Source organism: Ahaetulla prasina, chromosome 1 (genome assembly GCF_028640845.1).
Source record: "Ahaetulla prasina isolate Xishuangbanna chromosome 1, ASM2864084v1, whole genome shotgun sequence".
In the NCBI taxonomy this organism is placed as follows: domain Eukaryota; kingdom Metazoa; phylum Chordata; class Lepidosauria; order Squamata; family Colubridae; genus Ahaetulla; species Ahaetulla prasina.
This window is the reverse complement of record NC_080539.1, coordinates 205175736-205192065: the sequence shown is the minus strand read 5'-3', so window position 1 is coordinate 205192065 and position 16330 is coordinate 205175736. Positions and strand designations below refer to the sequence as shown.

At 38.2% G+C, this 16330-nt stretch overlaps 1 protein-coding gene across 1 annotated transcript in view; it reads right to left on the bottom strand.

Moving 5' to 3' along the window:
- The window catches only part of STAT4 (signal transducer and activator of transcription 4), a 46884-nt gene that overhangs the window by 14516 nt on the left and 16038 nt on the right, over positions 1 to 16330 (bottom strand). Inside the window, exons 5-14 of the mRNA XM_058188489.1 lie at positions 14357 to 14449; positions 13808 to 13886; positions 12047 to 12132; positions 9803 to 9954; positions 7962 to 8120; positions 7638 to 7730; positions 6332 to 6391; positions 3718 to 3735; positions 3527 to 3620; positions 512 to 556 (exon numbers count right to left, since the gene is read on the bottom strand). Of these exons, the coding sequence (XP_058044472.1) occupies positions 512 to 556; positions 3527 to 3620; positions 3718 to 3735; positions 6332 to 6391; positions 7638 to 7730; positions 7962 to 8120; positions 9803 to 9954; positions 12047 to 12132; positions 13808 to 13886; positions 14357 to 14449 (879 nt within the window). The remainder of the gene's footprint in view (positions 1 to 511; positions 557 to 3526; positions 3621 to 3717; positions 3736 to 6331; positions 6392 to 7637; positions 7731 to 7961; positions 8121 to 9802; positions 9955 to 12046; positions 12133 to 13807; positions 13887 to 14356; positions 14450 to 16330) is intronic.

Below are 16330 nucleotides of genomic sequence, written 5' to 3'. Positions count from 1 at the left end.
CCTCCCAACTCCAGGGGAAGGTTACTGCAAAATCCCCATTTCCTCCAATCAGCTGGGACTCGGGAGGCAGACAATAGATGGGGGTGGGGCCAGTCAGAGGTGATATTTACTGGTTCTCCAAACTACTCAAAATTTCCACTACCAGTTCTCCAGAACTGGTCAGAACCTGCTGAATACTATCTCTGGTGCTTAGGATTCAGAGTGTTCATCATTAAGACAGATTTACCTGTCTTTGAACAAGTACATTATAACAAATAGTAAAACATTGTGCCATTATATATGTTAGGAATCAATTTATCCATTTTAGATAGTTCCCGCTTAGATAATAGGCCTTAGGAAAGATTAGCATTTATGTTTCAAATATTGAAGTATTATTTTGTTCCTTGGATAATAGGCCTTAGGAAGGATTAACATTTATGTCTCAAATGATATATAGTATTACTTTCTTCGAGCTAACAAAAGTTAATGGAATTATGCTACAGCCAGAGCTCAAACCATTATTTCTTCCTACCTCGTTTCCTTTGCTTGTACCACTTGCTTTCATTTCTTTTGGCTGCTAAAAGAATTAAAATATAAGACCAACATCAATACCCAAAACATTTATTCACAGAAATGTTTAATGTGGAGATTCAATATTTACCAATAAATATTAAAGTAAAATAAAATGGGCTATTGATGGCTAAACTGATTTATTGCATTGTTTTCAAGTGACCTAATTCAGCTACTTCTAAAAAATGAAACGTACATCAACATCTCCTATACTATATTTTGCTATGATTATTAATTTATCTGTTTGCTTTTATTCAGCTGCTTTATAATGTTTACATACACTTTCTTCCCATGTATAATATTTTGTTCTTAATAACCAATAAAAATATATTACTAACAAGCTAATAATACTGGGGGATCTCTGTGCTGAAGCATTCTGATTCTACAGATAGTCCTTGGCTTACAATCACAATTGGGCCCAAAATTTCTGTTGCTAATCAAGACAGTTCTTAAGTGAATTTTGCCCCATTTTACGATCTTTTTTGTCACTGTTGTTAAATGAATCGCTGCAGTTAAGTTAGTAACATGGTTATTAAGTGAATCTGGCTTCCCCGTTGACTTTGCTTATCAGAAGGTCACAAAAGGGGATCTCATGACTCCAGGACACTGCAACTGTCATAAATATGAACCAGTTCCAGTGGTGGGTTGCCCCCGGTTCAGATCAGTTCGCAAGAACCGGTGGGAGGCTCGTCCACCGACCCGGATGTCATCAGGAAGCTTCTGCGCATGCACAGAAGCACGTGCGCAGTCCCGTTGTGAACTGGTAGTAAAGGTAAGTAGAACCCAGCCCTGACTAGTTCCCAAGCATCTGAATTTTGATCAGGCTGACTATGGGCATGCTGCAACAGTCATAAGTGTGAAAAACGGTCATAAATCACTTTTCAAAGGGTCACTAAACGAATTGTTGTAAGTTGAGGACTACCTGTAATTTTATAGTTCATAGCTGTGCTTTTTGAGTGCACAAAAATAATTCTCCATAGATATTATCTTTGCTCAATATTTGGAACAACTTAATAAAAATCCATAGCAAGAAAAAAGTTTACGACAAGTGGTCCTTCCATCAAAAGGAGCCTTTTCCGCATCTCCCAACTAAGCATCTGTGGACTGCAAAGGGCAAGTCTATCCTAACTGTTAACAGCAGTTTAAAGGAACATGCCTCATACTTTGAGAGTATAGGAAATAAATAGGAAAGTGCCAAGGAGGGAGGGAGGGTTCTTTTGTCTCTTTTATTGTTGTTGTTTCCGAAAACTGGAGAAAAACAAAGAGTGCAATGAAAAGGTTATTGCTTGTTCTATACAACATAAGTGAAGAATAAACTGACCATTTCCTTATGAAGAAAGTAACTAGAAAGATAAGGGTAGTGTGGGGATGGAGAGAGGGAGAGGCAGTTGACACTTGGATAGAATAAAAAGAGAGAAAAGAAAAAAAAGAATATAGCACATACAGCTAAAATAAAACTGAAGAGAAAGTCTTGAAACTGCTTGTGACAAACTGAATAGTAATTCCGTTATTAAGTACAGAGCAGGAGTTTTGTTAACCTACTTTTCTAAGAAAAAAAACCCCCAACTCATCATATCCTGAACTTTCTCATCATAATGAGAAATAATATTTTATTTGTTCTTATCAACTGATCCTTTAAGTAAAAGTCATACCGGAGTGTATATAGAATAGATTTGTTATATTCCAACAAACTACATTACTACGAAAGAATAGATGAGAGGTAAGTTCATAGTTCAACAAATGTGATCTAAATAAAGCACGTTCAGCTAGTGACAACAAAATATTTTTTTTTAAAAAAAATCTACTCTACATAAATTTAAAAGAAATTATATTTCTGGCAAATACAGTTTTGGTTTTGTTACAGTGATTCAGAGATATTTCTCTTTTAAATAATAAAGAAAAGTGTTTCTATATTGCTGTGAATTTTTTGTCCTCAAAACGGTGTCTAAAAGCTATGAATTCCTACATGCAGAGACAATACATTCTATGCAACCCAGTGAATCTCTCTGTATTTGAGAGAATAAATTTTTACCCCTCAAAGGAGGAAATGCAACTTTTGTCTTTGTATTTAAGGATGCATTTCCACCTTTGAGGGGCAGTAATGTTTTCCCAAGAAAAGAACGATTTGGCTCCTGTTCATAAATTTGTTTTTCTTGTTTACTTTTAATTTAAAAGTAGGTGGATTTGCTCCTTTTCTTCCTCACATCTCTGAGCTCTCAAACAGAGGTAGACATTAGCAGCAACTTCTATTATGCATTTATATCTACAAAGGATATTAAAGTATAAGTAAAGTATATTTTTCTTATATTTCCAATTTTGGTGTTTTTTCCCAAAAATGAAAAAACAACCAATTCCCCCCCCCCTTCACAATTTCTAGAAAAGTTACAACTTCATACATGCCAAAACACATGAAGATTCAACACAGACTTTAAGATAACAAGAATATTTGTTAGAGAAATGCCTTTTTAGAGAAAAACTTGTTCCTTTCTGATTAGTAAAGCCCAAGCTACACTTCATAATTAAATTCATATTTCCATTTAATATAGTTTAATAATAATATTAATAAGACTATCTGAGTGGCAGAAGGTGATAATTAAAGAAATCTATGCTGCTGTTTTTCTCTTTCTAAAGAGAGGTTTTCTTTTGAGGGAATTCTTCCAATCATGCTAATACTGGGAAAAAAGTGCAGGTCCATTGCCATATTTGCTCTGATCTTATGAATTATCCACACTCATCCCCCAGTTAATGCCAGAGACCTATAAAAGTTAGATGCAAACATGCATCTAGTTGTCGGGTACAGTTTGAACCTAACTGGTAGTGGCTGGAATTCGATTAGTACACAGCTTCTAATTAAGTTATACCAAGTTCAAAGGAAACTCTCAATACACAATTAACAGGAATGCCATATCCATAAATGCTGAGAAGCAAGCAAGGATTTCCAATTCCCGTGCCAAAATTTTTAAAAAAAGTGATTTACCAAATGTCGAAATTCCACTGAAAGGTTCCCGTTTGCAGGCTCATCCATGTTCATTGCTTTTATATGAGTCCCACACAGAACAAATCTGCGGTTGCTAGAAAACATATCCCAGTAAGATTGAGAACCACAGGTAAAATAATAAGAAGCAAAGTGTGTTTATATTTAAAACACCATCATTTATATTTTCTTACCTTATAGTAGAGGCATTCCTGGGTTTTAAAGAAACAAACAAAGCAAGTTAATCTTGTGCCAGTCTTCGAACATACAAAATGTCTTTCCTTAATCAACTGAATGATTTTCTAAACTTGTGATATACCAGCTACTGAAATCTCTTGTGGGTTTACAATAAAAATATACAATGTAAGTGAAAAGCGGTGAATAGCGCAGGCTGGTAAAAGCCTGTTATTAAGAACACAAAGCCTGCAATTACTGCAGGTTCGAGCCCGGCCCAAGGTTGACTCAGCCTTCCATCCTTTATAAGGTAGGTAAAATGAGGACCCAGATTGTTGGGGGGGCAATAAGTTGACTTTGTAAAAAATATACAAATAGAATGAGACTATTGCCTTATACACTGTAAGCCGCCCTGAGTCTTCGGAGAAGGGCGGGGTATAAATGTAAACAAAAAAAAACCAAAAAAAAACCAAATAGATTAAAAAAAAATATCTTCACCAATTGAAAAAAAAATCATGCGTTTAAAGCCTTTTAAAATAATCAACTCAAATCCCATTACAGAAACTATGCTTTTAAAGTTTGTTTAAAAATCCAATAGAGATGTCAATAATCTCAGTGGCGTATATGGTTGGGATGGCTTTAGAAAAGACCTGTATTACTAAGAGATGAATCTAGGGGAAATCCAGGGGCACAAACTGACATGGATAAAATATTCTCTGGGTCAATGCCCAGGGGTGGGCTTCATTTCCTTTAGGAGTGGGTTTGCTGCCCTGTTGCTGGATGGGCGTGGTCATGGCCTAATTGGCCGCCTGCACCATGGTGGGGGTGAGGGTTTTCTGCCCTCTGCAGACTCCAGAGGCTTTCCTTGAGCCTCCAGGAGGACGAAAACTGCTCCCCCCGGGATCTGGAGGCCCTCCGGAGGCTGGAAACAGGCCCATTTCCGGACTTTCAGAACCTCCAGTAGGCCCTTTCTTTGCCCTCCCAGAGCCTCCGCGCAGCCCCTGCACTTACCTGGGATGATGAACGGACTGCGTGGAGACTCTTGGGAGGGGAGGGGAGGGGTGAGCGTGGCCAGCCAGGGGTGGCATTTAGGGGTTCGCCAAACCCTGGCAATCCTCAGCTAGAGGATCTCCTGAACCCTGCCGAACCCCCAGGAGCCCACCCGTCAATGCCTCAATATAGGGAACCAAAGTGAGAAATCTCAGTCTAGAAGTCTTCCCCAATTCCTTCTGGGAGAATGCAACTCTATGCCAGGGATATCCAGTCTTGGCAACTTTAAGACCTGTGGATTTCAACCCATGATGGCTGGGGAATTCTGGGAGTTGGTCCACAAGTCTTAAAGTTGCCAATGTTGGACACCTGCTCTACTCAAAATAGAGCCTTGGAACTATGTCCCCTCATAAAAAGCATCCCCTGTCCAAGTTCAAGATGTTAGTGGGTCATCAACATTTTGTCAGCACAGAGCTCTGAATCATATAATGGTATTTCCCAGAATGATCTTTCCTTTTCAGTTCAAATACTGAAAAGCACTGAAGGCAGAATCAGTCTGAAAAGGCCACATTTACAATAGAACTCTAAGGACTTTGCCTAGCAGTACCCGTGCCATTACCACTGTTGAACTCTTAGCTAGTTGCCTGAGATCCAATTATCAAAAATAAGCTGTGGAAGTTTAATCAAACATTGCATCTTTAAGTCTTCTAAAAACACCAGCATTTTATTACACTATACTATAGTTATTATAGTTATCGTAAGTCTGACTAAAACCTGTCATCAGCTTCTTCTTTGAAATCTAATCGGTTATCGGGATGAACTTCAAGGACATTTTTTTGGCTTTTCAACGTTATGCTTTAGAATGCTGACGTCTCTGAGTTGCAGGCTCACACCGCAAACAACATAAAGAGAACTTCAATCAAAACTGTCTACTTTTGTTGTGGAGCAACAACAATGGCTCAAAGCAGTGGAAAGACTTTCATGAGTCTGCGTCTGATGATTCAGTTGCCAACTACACTTATGTTGTTGACTTGTTCTTTTATTAATCATGCTCTTTATCATGTTTTCCTTTTATGCTCATTTTCTTCTTACCATAAATGTTTCAAACTTCTTTTTCTAAATTGTGTAAATGTTGGATTGTAATGATAAACAAATAAATAAACAATGCCGTCCTATTACATTTCTATCACTCCCTTGTCTTATTTTGTTAAGTCTCTACAAATCCATTTTTGCGCCTTAACAGAAAGTGTCTAATTATTTGTAGATGTATGATAAGGAGGGAGATGGTGGTCTCCAAATTTGATTATATAAAGAAATAAACTACATTGGCAATTCATCTTTCATTTTGGCAAGAAAAGACTACAGACTGAAGACTGAAGAAAATATTTCAGGAACAAAACAACATTAGAAGCCTGAACAATATTTAGAAGAGAGATACTGTAATATTTGGATTTGCATACAAAGCTAAACCATCTTTTTTAAAAATATGCTTTGTTAAATGTAAATTGAAACAAAAGTGTTATTCTGATCATTTAAAAATCTGAAGCAAATCTAGTTGGATTTCGTTAGTGTCAAACGTTTTCAAAATATCTTGAGAATTTTTACTAAATATTATAATGATCTAGTTTAAAAAAACTTACGTACTTGTCAATAGTAGCTTTCACTTTAATCTGGTAGTTCAGCTCTGGCAATTTAATTAGTAGCCTAGAAAGTTAAAAGTGTGGAATTTAATATGACAAAATACTGCTCTCCATAAACAACGTCTCAGGCATTGCTCAGACAACATGGCAATTTTGTAACATTGAAAGCAAATTAGGCAGTCTGTATATATAATGCCAACCTGGTTCACATTGTTCCTGGTGGATTGGCCACCAAGTATATGCAACCTAGCTGGTTGTGGCAGAGTTGGGGAATAAGGAAAGAAGTTAATGTTGGTGTTAATGTTAATGTCAAGGTTGTCAAGAAAATAAGGAAATGAATTTGGAAGCTAGGATTCTAGTTGCGTAGATCTTTAAGTGAAAGAAGTCAAAACAAAGGAAACAGAATCCTCAGAGGGACTAAGAGAAACAGTTGCTGGTTGCTGGTTGACAATGTGAAATCAGTAAGGAAATAATTATTGGGGGTCTGTAGGTGGGAAGGGAGTCCTGCTACTCCCAGGGAGTAGAGAGGAAAGAAATAAACTTCTGAATTAGTAGGCTTATTTAAAGTAAATTGTATAGGAGCTAGAAAGAGAGAAGGGCGGTATATAAAAATCGAAATAAATAAATAAATAAATAAATAATAAATAAATAAATAAATAAAGGATCCTGCTAGATCCCCTAAACCCAGAACAATTGCTGAATTAAAGTAAGATGTATCCATGGAGGCCCTAGCTAATCATTATAGCCAAAAATGCCACCTGAAAATTTTCTCCCCTCTTCCCCCCATTCCACTCTGGTTTTGAACAGAAATAACATAAATATTACTAATCTTAACAACCAGTACCATTGGGTAAATGCTGATGAAAATGTAAACACACGCCAACAAGTAGAAAAGTACAGAAATGGAATATAATAGGGACAATAATGTTAGTTAAAGCAAGAGGGGAAATGACTTAGCTTGCTTGAAAACCTCAAGCTTTAACTTTCACTTCCCAAGTTTTTGCATAGAAGAACTCATTTGGAGGCTTAAGAGTTATCTGAAAATCTTTTCCTCCCAAAAGCAAACTGTTGGACCTGTTTAGGAATGTGGTCTAGGGCAGGGGACTCCAACCTTGGTCCCTTTAAGACTGGTGGACTTCAACTCCCAGAGTCCCTCAGCTAGCAAAGCTGGCTGAGGAACTCTGGGAGTTGAACAAGTCTTAAAGGGACCAAGGTTGGAGACCCCTGGTCTGGGGCACATGAGAGGTTTTAAGAAATATGCCAAAGCATTAAATCAATCAAATAAATGGCAAGCAGCAACCTTTACTCACCGAAGTTTAACAGTAAACTGTATCATCGTTTTAAGAACCAAAGGCCTCTGAGGATGAGTTGGCATGGAAGGCTGTCTCTCCACTATAAATGAACTAATGAGAAAGGAAATAAGTGTCTGCAGTCCCCAAACAATCCTGGTAAAATATTGCAAGATTGCAAGCAGCTTCACTTCTTCAAGATAGCATGAAAAAATTGTTTACTTTATCCAACCCAGTTTTCAGGAATTTTCTTGCACAATTAAGTATCTCATGGCTGAGATGAAAGAGTGTTAAATAATAGTTTCTGGTACAGCTTCAGCTGAAAATGAAAATTAACTTATATACCTTTGGAAAAGATTGTAAAGTAAAGCATTTATTCTTTCCAACAAATGAGGTCTTTGTAATGAAATGGGGTCTCCTTCGTAGGTGAGTTTTATCAAAAGTTCATTCAGCTTCTCCAGCTGCCTTCTTATTTGAAAAAGACTCTCAGCCAACAGTGTGAAACTAAATAAACACAAAAAAGAGATTCAAGTAATTAAACTTTGACTGGGGCTAACCCAGAACATTCTTTACTTTTAACGGTGCCTCCCCTCCCCTAGTGAAAAGCTACATGATGTTCAAGGTCAACAATGTTATTTTGACACCTGCCACAGAGAATACCACAAAAGTACCGTTTTCCTTCCTGGTGTGAAAAAAAGGCACACTTTTTAGCAAGCAATTTTCAGCTCTTTCATGACAGAAAATCAGCTACTGAATTAGAACTCTTCTTATGGCTAATGATAAAACTAGACTTACTCTCCCATCTATGCTTAGAAAAGTATTCACTGCAACTTGTGTCCAGCAATTCTCTGCTTCAAATGAAAACATCCTTAATTCTGTTTTATCACAGGCAAAATTCTGAAAGCAAGTCAAATTTACTCAATTCCTAACTCAAGTTGTTCTACAGCAGTGTTTCCCTAACTGACCCTTCAAGAAGAGATCTGCTTTTATTCTGAAGACCTAATGAAATTATGAATGTCAATTGACAGTATTATAGGAAGCAATTAATTTATATGTGCGTATGTGCTTTAACAGTGTACTATTAACCTTTTGAAACACTTAATGTTTCAGATGCTACATGAAAATGGAAAAAGTAGGCATTATTTCCTAACTGCATTGTTAAAAATCCAGAAATGTCTTATGTCTGCTAGCCAGATATATTTCCTAAGGCAATGCCAATACTGTAAAATTTAGTTGGAAGAGCCTATCACACAAGTGTTGTCTATCTAGCTTGCACTGACACTGCAGTGTGGAAATACAGACTACAACTTCTTTCTTCTGTCAGACTACAAATGTAGCCTAGAAATAGAAAGCTCAATTGCATTTGTTCTTCAATCCAGTTCCAGAGAGAACAAGTGACAAAGACCACGATTGTTCCTTAAAACAGCACTCTCTGGGATCATGGTTAAAACATGTCATCTGATGGGACCCAGAAAACATGCTTTTTCTGTTGCTGTTCCTACCCTCTGGAGCCTCTGAATTTTTCTCCCAGACCTTGAGCTTATCTGGATAGTGGGGTCCTTAAGTCACACTTGCCTATGCAATATTATTATTATAGTTGATCACACAATCAGCCAGATGATTAGATGGGATTTGGCATCATCATGAGCCACAGAGTCAACTAGATTATTATTCTGTATCACCATGATTTTATATAATTGCTGTTTGCTGTCCAAAGTCATTTTGAACTATCCTTTTCGTATGTTTGGATAACCTTCCATACAAACATGAGCTATACATTCAGTTCCCTCCCCGCTTCCCATTAGAAAATGTGCTGCTTGCTGGGCTACCAAATCATCATAGCAGAGAGATTTCACAGTTGGCTAATAGCCTCACAATGGCTTCACAATTTGTATGAGAACATTATATGATTCAACCTCGGGCCTTTTACTTTTATTTTACTGTTAAACAATTTCTAAGAATCGGAAGAGTCAGAATCAGAGATGATTTAAAGAAGCTTTATTTGTTGCCAACTAATGCCTCTTTAAATGATCTCTGTTTCTGACTCTTCCAATTCTTAGAAATTGCTTAACGATAATTTTTGTTAATCTCTCAGAATTTTTTTATTGACTAAACTGAGATGGAAAAGCCACACAGCATCACACTTCCTGTTGCGCTTTAGAGAGAAACTAGCGATAACACTTTACCAGTTTTGCAGCTGATCAAGCCCACTGTGTAGAGGGCCTCCAATGCAAGCGATTTGTTGCCGTCTCTTCCAGTCCAATAACTCTTCTATTAATATGTTATTCACCAAGGCATCAACCTCCCTTACTATTTGTGCCATTTTACTGAGAACTTCCTATAAAGAACAAGATAGGTGCCGTAGTTAGAAACAGTAAGACAGAATTCATAAATGGAGAATCACCGATCTGATTTGTGTAACAATCTAAGCTGTGATATTCTTTAGCTTCATTTATATACACGGTTTGCTGTTGGTTAATTTATCACTATCCAGCATCAAAGCAGTGGTTAGTTTATGAAACCATTCATCTTCCAAGAAAGCAACCTGAGTACAGAAGCAGCCACAAACCAAAGCTGCTTCTTTAAGTATTGCTTCTGCATCTTTAACTTTATTTTAAACTTTTTAACTGCTTTGAAAGGAGACACATACGGGGAAAGACAAGCCTTCCACAGATCTGTATGTGATGCCCCCCCAATCCCAAGTAGGAACATGGAGGGGCTATTTTTTATCACATAAAAATAAACCAGTCAGAAAGTGCTGCCCAGTCAAACCATTCACCACAAACATTGCCAAGAGATTAACTGAATCCAGAGATCTGCATGGCTCTCACCTTATTGGCCTTCAAAAACTCCAGCCTTGGGTTAGAGTGATGGGAGGGTCTTGTCTGTTTTGCTCTCTTGGGTGGGGAAGAGTGTTGGCTGTTTTTTTTTTTTTTGTCTCTCCAGATAATACCATCTTCTCAAGTTTTATTTTGAGGTTTTAACTTGCCAAATTGTATTGCACACAACTTATTTCTTGAGTATCTTGATTCTCACGACCTAACTTTTTGAAACAACGGACTGCCAACTGTAACTGATACTCTCATTTACCAAGTATTCTGTTCAGTAACATTGGAAGTAAGAAAGATCAGGTAACATTTTGCTTGTAATGTCTAAAATTGACTGCTATCTGTATTAAATGTTTGAAATGAACATGTGCATACATTTTAAAATACACATAGCTTTTGAAAAAGCTTTAGCTCGGACAAAATCTCAACCTAAACTTTTAAAGCAAATATACATTGAAGATTTCAAAACAATGATATTGGCATTGCTAAACAAAACATTTGGAAAATTATAATGTTTGGGAAATCTTCTGTTGAAAGTAGCTAGCACTCCAGTATTAGGCTGCTGAAATTCAGCAGCAAATATTGTTCTTTACTTTTTGAGTTTAACCAGTGGAAGAGGTAGGTTAGGCTCTGAAGAAGGGGTGTCAAACTCACATCATCATAGTGGCATCATGTGAGGTACTGTAATTTCCCCCCCTTTGCTAAACCAGGCATGGGCATGGCCAGCACGTGACACATCCAGCCTTGCGGCCCCGCGAGTTTGACAGCTCTGTTCTGAAAGGATCACCTTATCTATTTCTGCAAAAAATAATCCAAGTCCCCATCCTTGAAAATGTTTCCAACCAAGCAAAATAAATAAATCAGTTTTGCCCACTGTAGCAACATGACCTGATCATCATTATATCCTTCTGATGCCTTTGAAGATCAAAAACAATTTTGGGAAAGGATAGCCCCAACCAAAAAAAGTTTGCCTTTGCTCCTGAAGTGTCTAGTAATTCTATACCTTTTAAATTCTACACTTACTTTGTGTAGCAATTAAATATTTAACATATGTGTTCTTGTCTAAGATTTGTTGTATTATAGCTATCGAATAGCAATACAGTATATTGTAATGTACAGTATGTGTATATCTAAATCAGTGTCTCTCAGTTTTGGCAAGTTTAAGACTGGCGAACTTCAACTCCCAAGACTGGCTGGGAAATTCTGGGAAAGTCCACCCATCTTAACTCTATCCATCTTAAATTGCCAAGATTGAGAAACATTGGTCTAAATGTTGATATGACCATAGCGACTATTAGATGGAAAGAAATTAGGCCTTGCTTCAGTGTTGTGTGGAGACTTCTGCTATGTCCTCCCTCCCCTGTTTCTCTATGAGAGGATTTGAGCATTTTCAGTTTTTATTGGAGGTCGCCCAGAGATAAATTAATGAAAAACCAAGAAGAAGTTTTTAAAACCATGGCCCAGTTTTGAGAATAAATAGTTGTATTGGCTTTTTTTTTTTTAATTTGGAATTAGTTCTTAACTTGCAAGTAGAAAAAAGTCCTTTCATAATGCTCTTAAGTCAGCAAAGTATATAAATAACAAACAATTGAACCAACCAACCTTTCTTTTGTAGTCTATGGTATTGAGCATTTCCTGCAACAACAGCATCTCTTGCTTCATGACAGGACTGTTTTTGTCATTCTGTTCTAAAAGGAGATATGTAGAATAAGTACAAAGCATAAGAGTGGGGAAACGCGTCAAAATAGCATGTGCAAGTAGTTTTAAGGCAGCATGTTTTCATTTTTTTCCTATTACACTTTTACTTTGCTTGCAACCAATGTTAGATAAACATAAACATGTATCTCTCAGTAAGTTTATAAATACATTCCAGTGTGCTATCTAATGTATTATGTCTCACTTTGTCCAAGTTTGTTTTAAAAAAGGAGTGAACATTAACCAAAATCAATACCCTGTCAATATTCTGAATACTTAGTCTAGTTTTTTTTATTTTAAAACTAAGTGACTTTTTCCCCAATAATAACTAGCCAGTAACTGTTATTTGGTCTGAAAGCTCTGCCTCTTTTCCTCAGTGATAAATAAAACCAGGTTGGAGAGGACATTTCTGAACAAGAAGACCTTAAAAGAAAATTGTTAAGGACTTTTTCCTGCCCAAAGTCCTTTTTTTCCCATAGCTGAATTTCTGAAAGAACAAAACCTATTATGGTTCTCCTAGGCCAGGGGTCGGCAACCTTAAACATTCAAAGAGCCACAAGATCCTAACCAGAAGCCCCCATTCAATTTTGGAGCCGACCAGAAGTCCAGTTCCCCCTACCATAGTCTCCTCCTAGGACGGCGTCCTTTTTTATCTGCCAACTGGAAGTCAGTTCCCCCACTATACAGTCTTCTCCTAGCGCAGCATCCTTTTTCCTCTACCTGTCCTAACCAAAAGCCCTATCAATTGTGGAGCCAACCAGCAACAGGGAGCTGCAGCAGAGGGATGAAAGAGCCACATGCGGCTCCAGAGCCGCGGGTTGCTGACCTCTGTTCTAGGCTGTATGCATTTTGGAGTATGCAAATATGGAAAGTTTATCTCTACTTCTAAATGGGGTAATTCAGAGAAATGAACCCATTGCTGTTTTATCATTAGCAATTCATTAACTTTAGCTGGATTGAACTATCCATAGTAAAAGACAAACTACATGGAACTGTTAAATAACTCTGTATTTTCCTGCCATTTTATTTTAAATTTTTTTTTTAAAAAAGCTTAAGATTGTTAAAGCTGCAGATTCACATTTTCTCTTCTAGCCACAATCTTTTATATTTGGGCAGTATATAACTGCTGTTAAATACATAAAGAAAGAACTCCATTAAAACTAATTAATTAAAGAATCTTCTTTCTCCTATTGGTCTGACTGAATCCTTCTGAAGTTCATTTAAATTGAAAAAGGGAAAAAAAGAAATTACTCATGCAAAATATTACAACCACTGTAATATTGTGTGACAAAGATTATACTGATAGAACATGAAGGTGTATCTTCATATATAAATACATACCACTAACTTTAGGGATACTTATCTTCAGGTTAAAATGCAGAGGGGCACAATCTTAGCTGGATTAATATTTTGCTGGATGTAGCCATGCGCCCTAAAGAATACATTAGGCTAAGAAGTTAGGCATATTTTACTTGGAATTTATTTTGCATGGAGTATGTATCAATAGCAATCTGAGTCTTAATGAAATCCTGCCCCTCACTCCACAGAGGACTGTGGATGTTCAATGAAAATCTATAGCCTAAGTATAGAACTAACAGCCAATTTTTACAAATGTGCAAGATTTAAAATCACAATTTTTCCTTCATAGCATTGTGTGGGAAAGCTTACCTATGTTGCATATAGTTTTAAACCTGAAGTCAAACTCCTCTTGCAAATCTTCTAGATATTTGACATCTTGTTCTGTCATCTGTTTTCAGATTAAATGCATTGAGTAATAAGTGATCTAATACAGTTCATAGCATATAGCAAACAATAATGACATTCCTTAAAAAGCTTTAGCTTCTCTGAAATGAAATAGAAATGCTAAAATTGCTACCTGCTTCCTTAGTGGGAAAAGTAACTGGGATTACACATCATACGAAAACAAAAAGTGGATTGATTAACTTTCTCCTGGATTGGGGAGAGAATGGAGATTTTACAGTATCTTTCCCCTGCCATGCCCACCAAGCCACGCCCACCAAGCCATGCCATGCCCACCAAGCCATGCCCACAGAACCGGTAGTAAATTTTTTTGAATCCCACCAATTTTGAATCCACTGTTTGAACTCCAGAACTGGGTGGTGGTGTCCGTTGTAACTTTGAACAGTTGTTAAGGGAGGACTTACTTACATGTTAGATCTACATCAAATATTAAATGCAGAAAATGTAACAACTTGCCTGTGTATTGTTTTTAATTTCAGAACCCTTGAGTTCGATTTTTCTTTGCCTTTCTGAACCCAAGTAGTCTTGTAGTGACTTTTCTAGAGGTCCCTAAAAAAAGAATTTTGACAGGTCAGTTTATTAATACTATCCCACTTAGCACAGATTATTTAATGGCAAGTTTTAGTGAGAGGGGACGGACTTAATTCAATAAGGCCAACTGACTGGTAATAGTTCCCATTTGTTCAGCTTTTCCAAAGGCAAAACACAGATGTGGGAATCACTTACAAAAATATATTCCTGGTAAATGGAGATATTTGGACTGCCACAGGTATATTAATTGTTTATCTATAAATAAGCCCAAAGGACAGTTTTAAAAATGATGAGTGTTCGATGGCAAATCAAGTTTGTTTAAGAACCTGAGACCTCTGCACAGTACAGCATTTACTTCAAAGGAAAAACTTAAAATGAAGATCAGCAGTGTGTCTTCTCGTCTTTCAATAAAAAAAAAAAAAAGGACACAGGGAAAATACAAATATTCCAGGGAACTTCAACTGATCTATGGCACAGTCATCTGTCATTATTTGCCCAGGTTTTCTATCTCCAACTCTTCAGCAACCTTGTTGTACTGTGGTAACCAAAACTGGACACAAATTTTCAGGTGCAGTTTGATCAGTACTCTGTCAAAACAGAACTACCACAAGGTTGTAATTGAGATTGCATTGACTTTTTAAAAAAAAATTATTTATTTTATTTATTATTCAAATTTTTATACCGCCCTATCTCCCGAAGGACTCAGGGCGGTTCACAGCCTTATAAAAACATAAGAATAAATACAAGTTAAAACAACATTTAAAAAAATTTATTACATTAGGCCGAATTTAAAACTATCGTTAAAATAATACAAAAACCCCATTTAAAACTAACTTTAAAACTAAACTCTAGGCCAGCCCCGCACAAGTAAATAGATGTGTCTTAAGCTCGCGGCGGAAGGTTCGAAGGTCAGGAAGTTGGCGAAGTCCTGGGGGAAGCTCGTTCCAGAGGGTGGGGGCCCCCACAGAGAAAGCTCTTCCTCTGGGTGTCGCCAGTCGGCACTGCCTGGCGGACAGCACCCTAAGGAGTCCCTCTCTGTGAGAGCGTACGGGTCGGTGGGAGGCTGTCGGCGGTCCCATAAATAACCCGGCCCTATGCCATGGAGCGCTTTAAAGATGGTAACCAAAACCTTGACGCGCACCCGGAAGGCCACAGGTAGCCAGTGCAGTCTGTGCAGGAGTGGTGTCACATGGGAGCAACGAGGGGCTTCCTCTATCACCCGCGCAGCTGCATTCTGAACCAACTGAAGCCTCCGGATGCTCTTCAAGGGGAGCCCCATGTAGAGAGCATTGTAGTAATCCAAGCGAGATGTGATGAGCGCATGAGTGACCGTGCATAGGGCACTCCGGTCTAGGAAGGGGTGCAACTGGCGAGCCAGGCAGACCTGGTAAAAAGCCCTCCTGGAGACGGCCGTCAAGTGATCTTCAAAGGACAGCCGTCCATCCAGGAGAACACCCAAGTTGCACACCCTTTCCATCGGGGCCAGTAACTCGCCCCCAACAGTCAGCCGCAGCTGCAACTGACTGTACCGGGGTGCCGGCATCCACAGCCACTCCGTCTTGGAGGGATTGAGTTTGAGCCTGTTTCTCCCCATCCAGACCTGTACGGCTTCCAGACACCGGGACAGCACTTCGATAGCTTCATTGGGGTGGCCCGGGGTGGAAAAGTACAGCTGAGTATCATCAGCGTACAAATGGTACCTCACCCCAAAGCCACTGATGATCTCACCCAGCGGCTTCATATAGATTTTGAACAGGAGGGGCAAGAGAATCGACCCCTGCGGCACCCCACAAGTGAGGTGCCTCGGGGACGACCTCTGCCCCCCTGTCAACACCGTCTGCGACCGATCAGAGAGATAGGAGGAGAACCACCGATAAACGGTGCCTCCCACTCCCAATC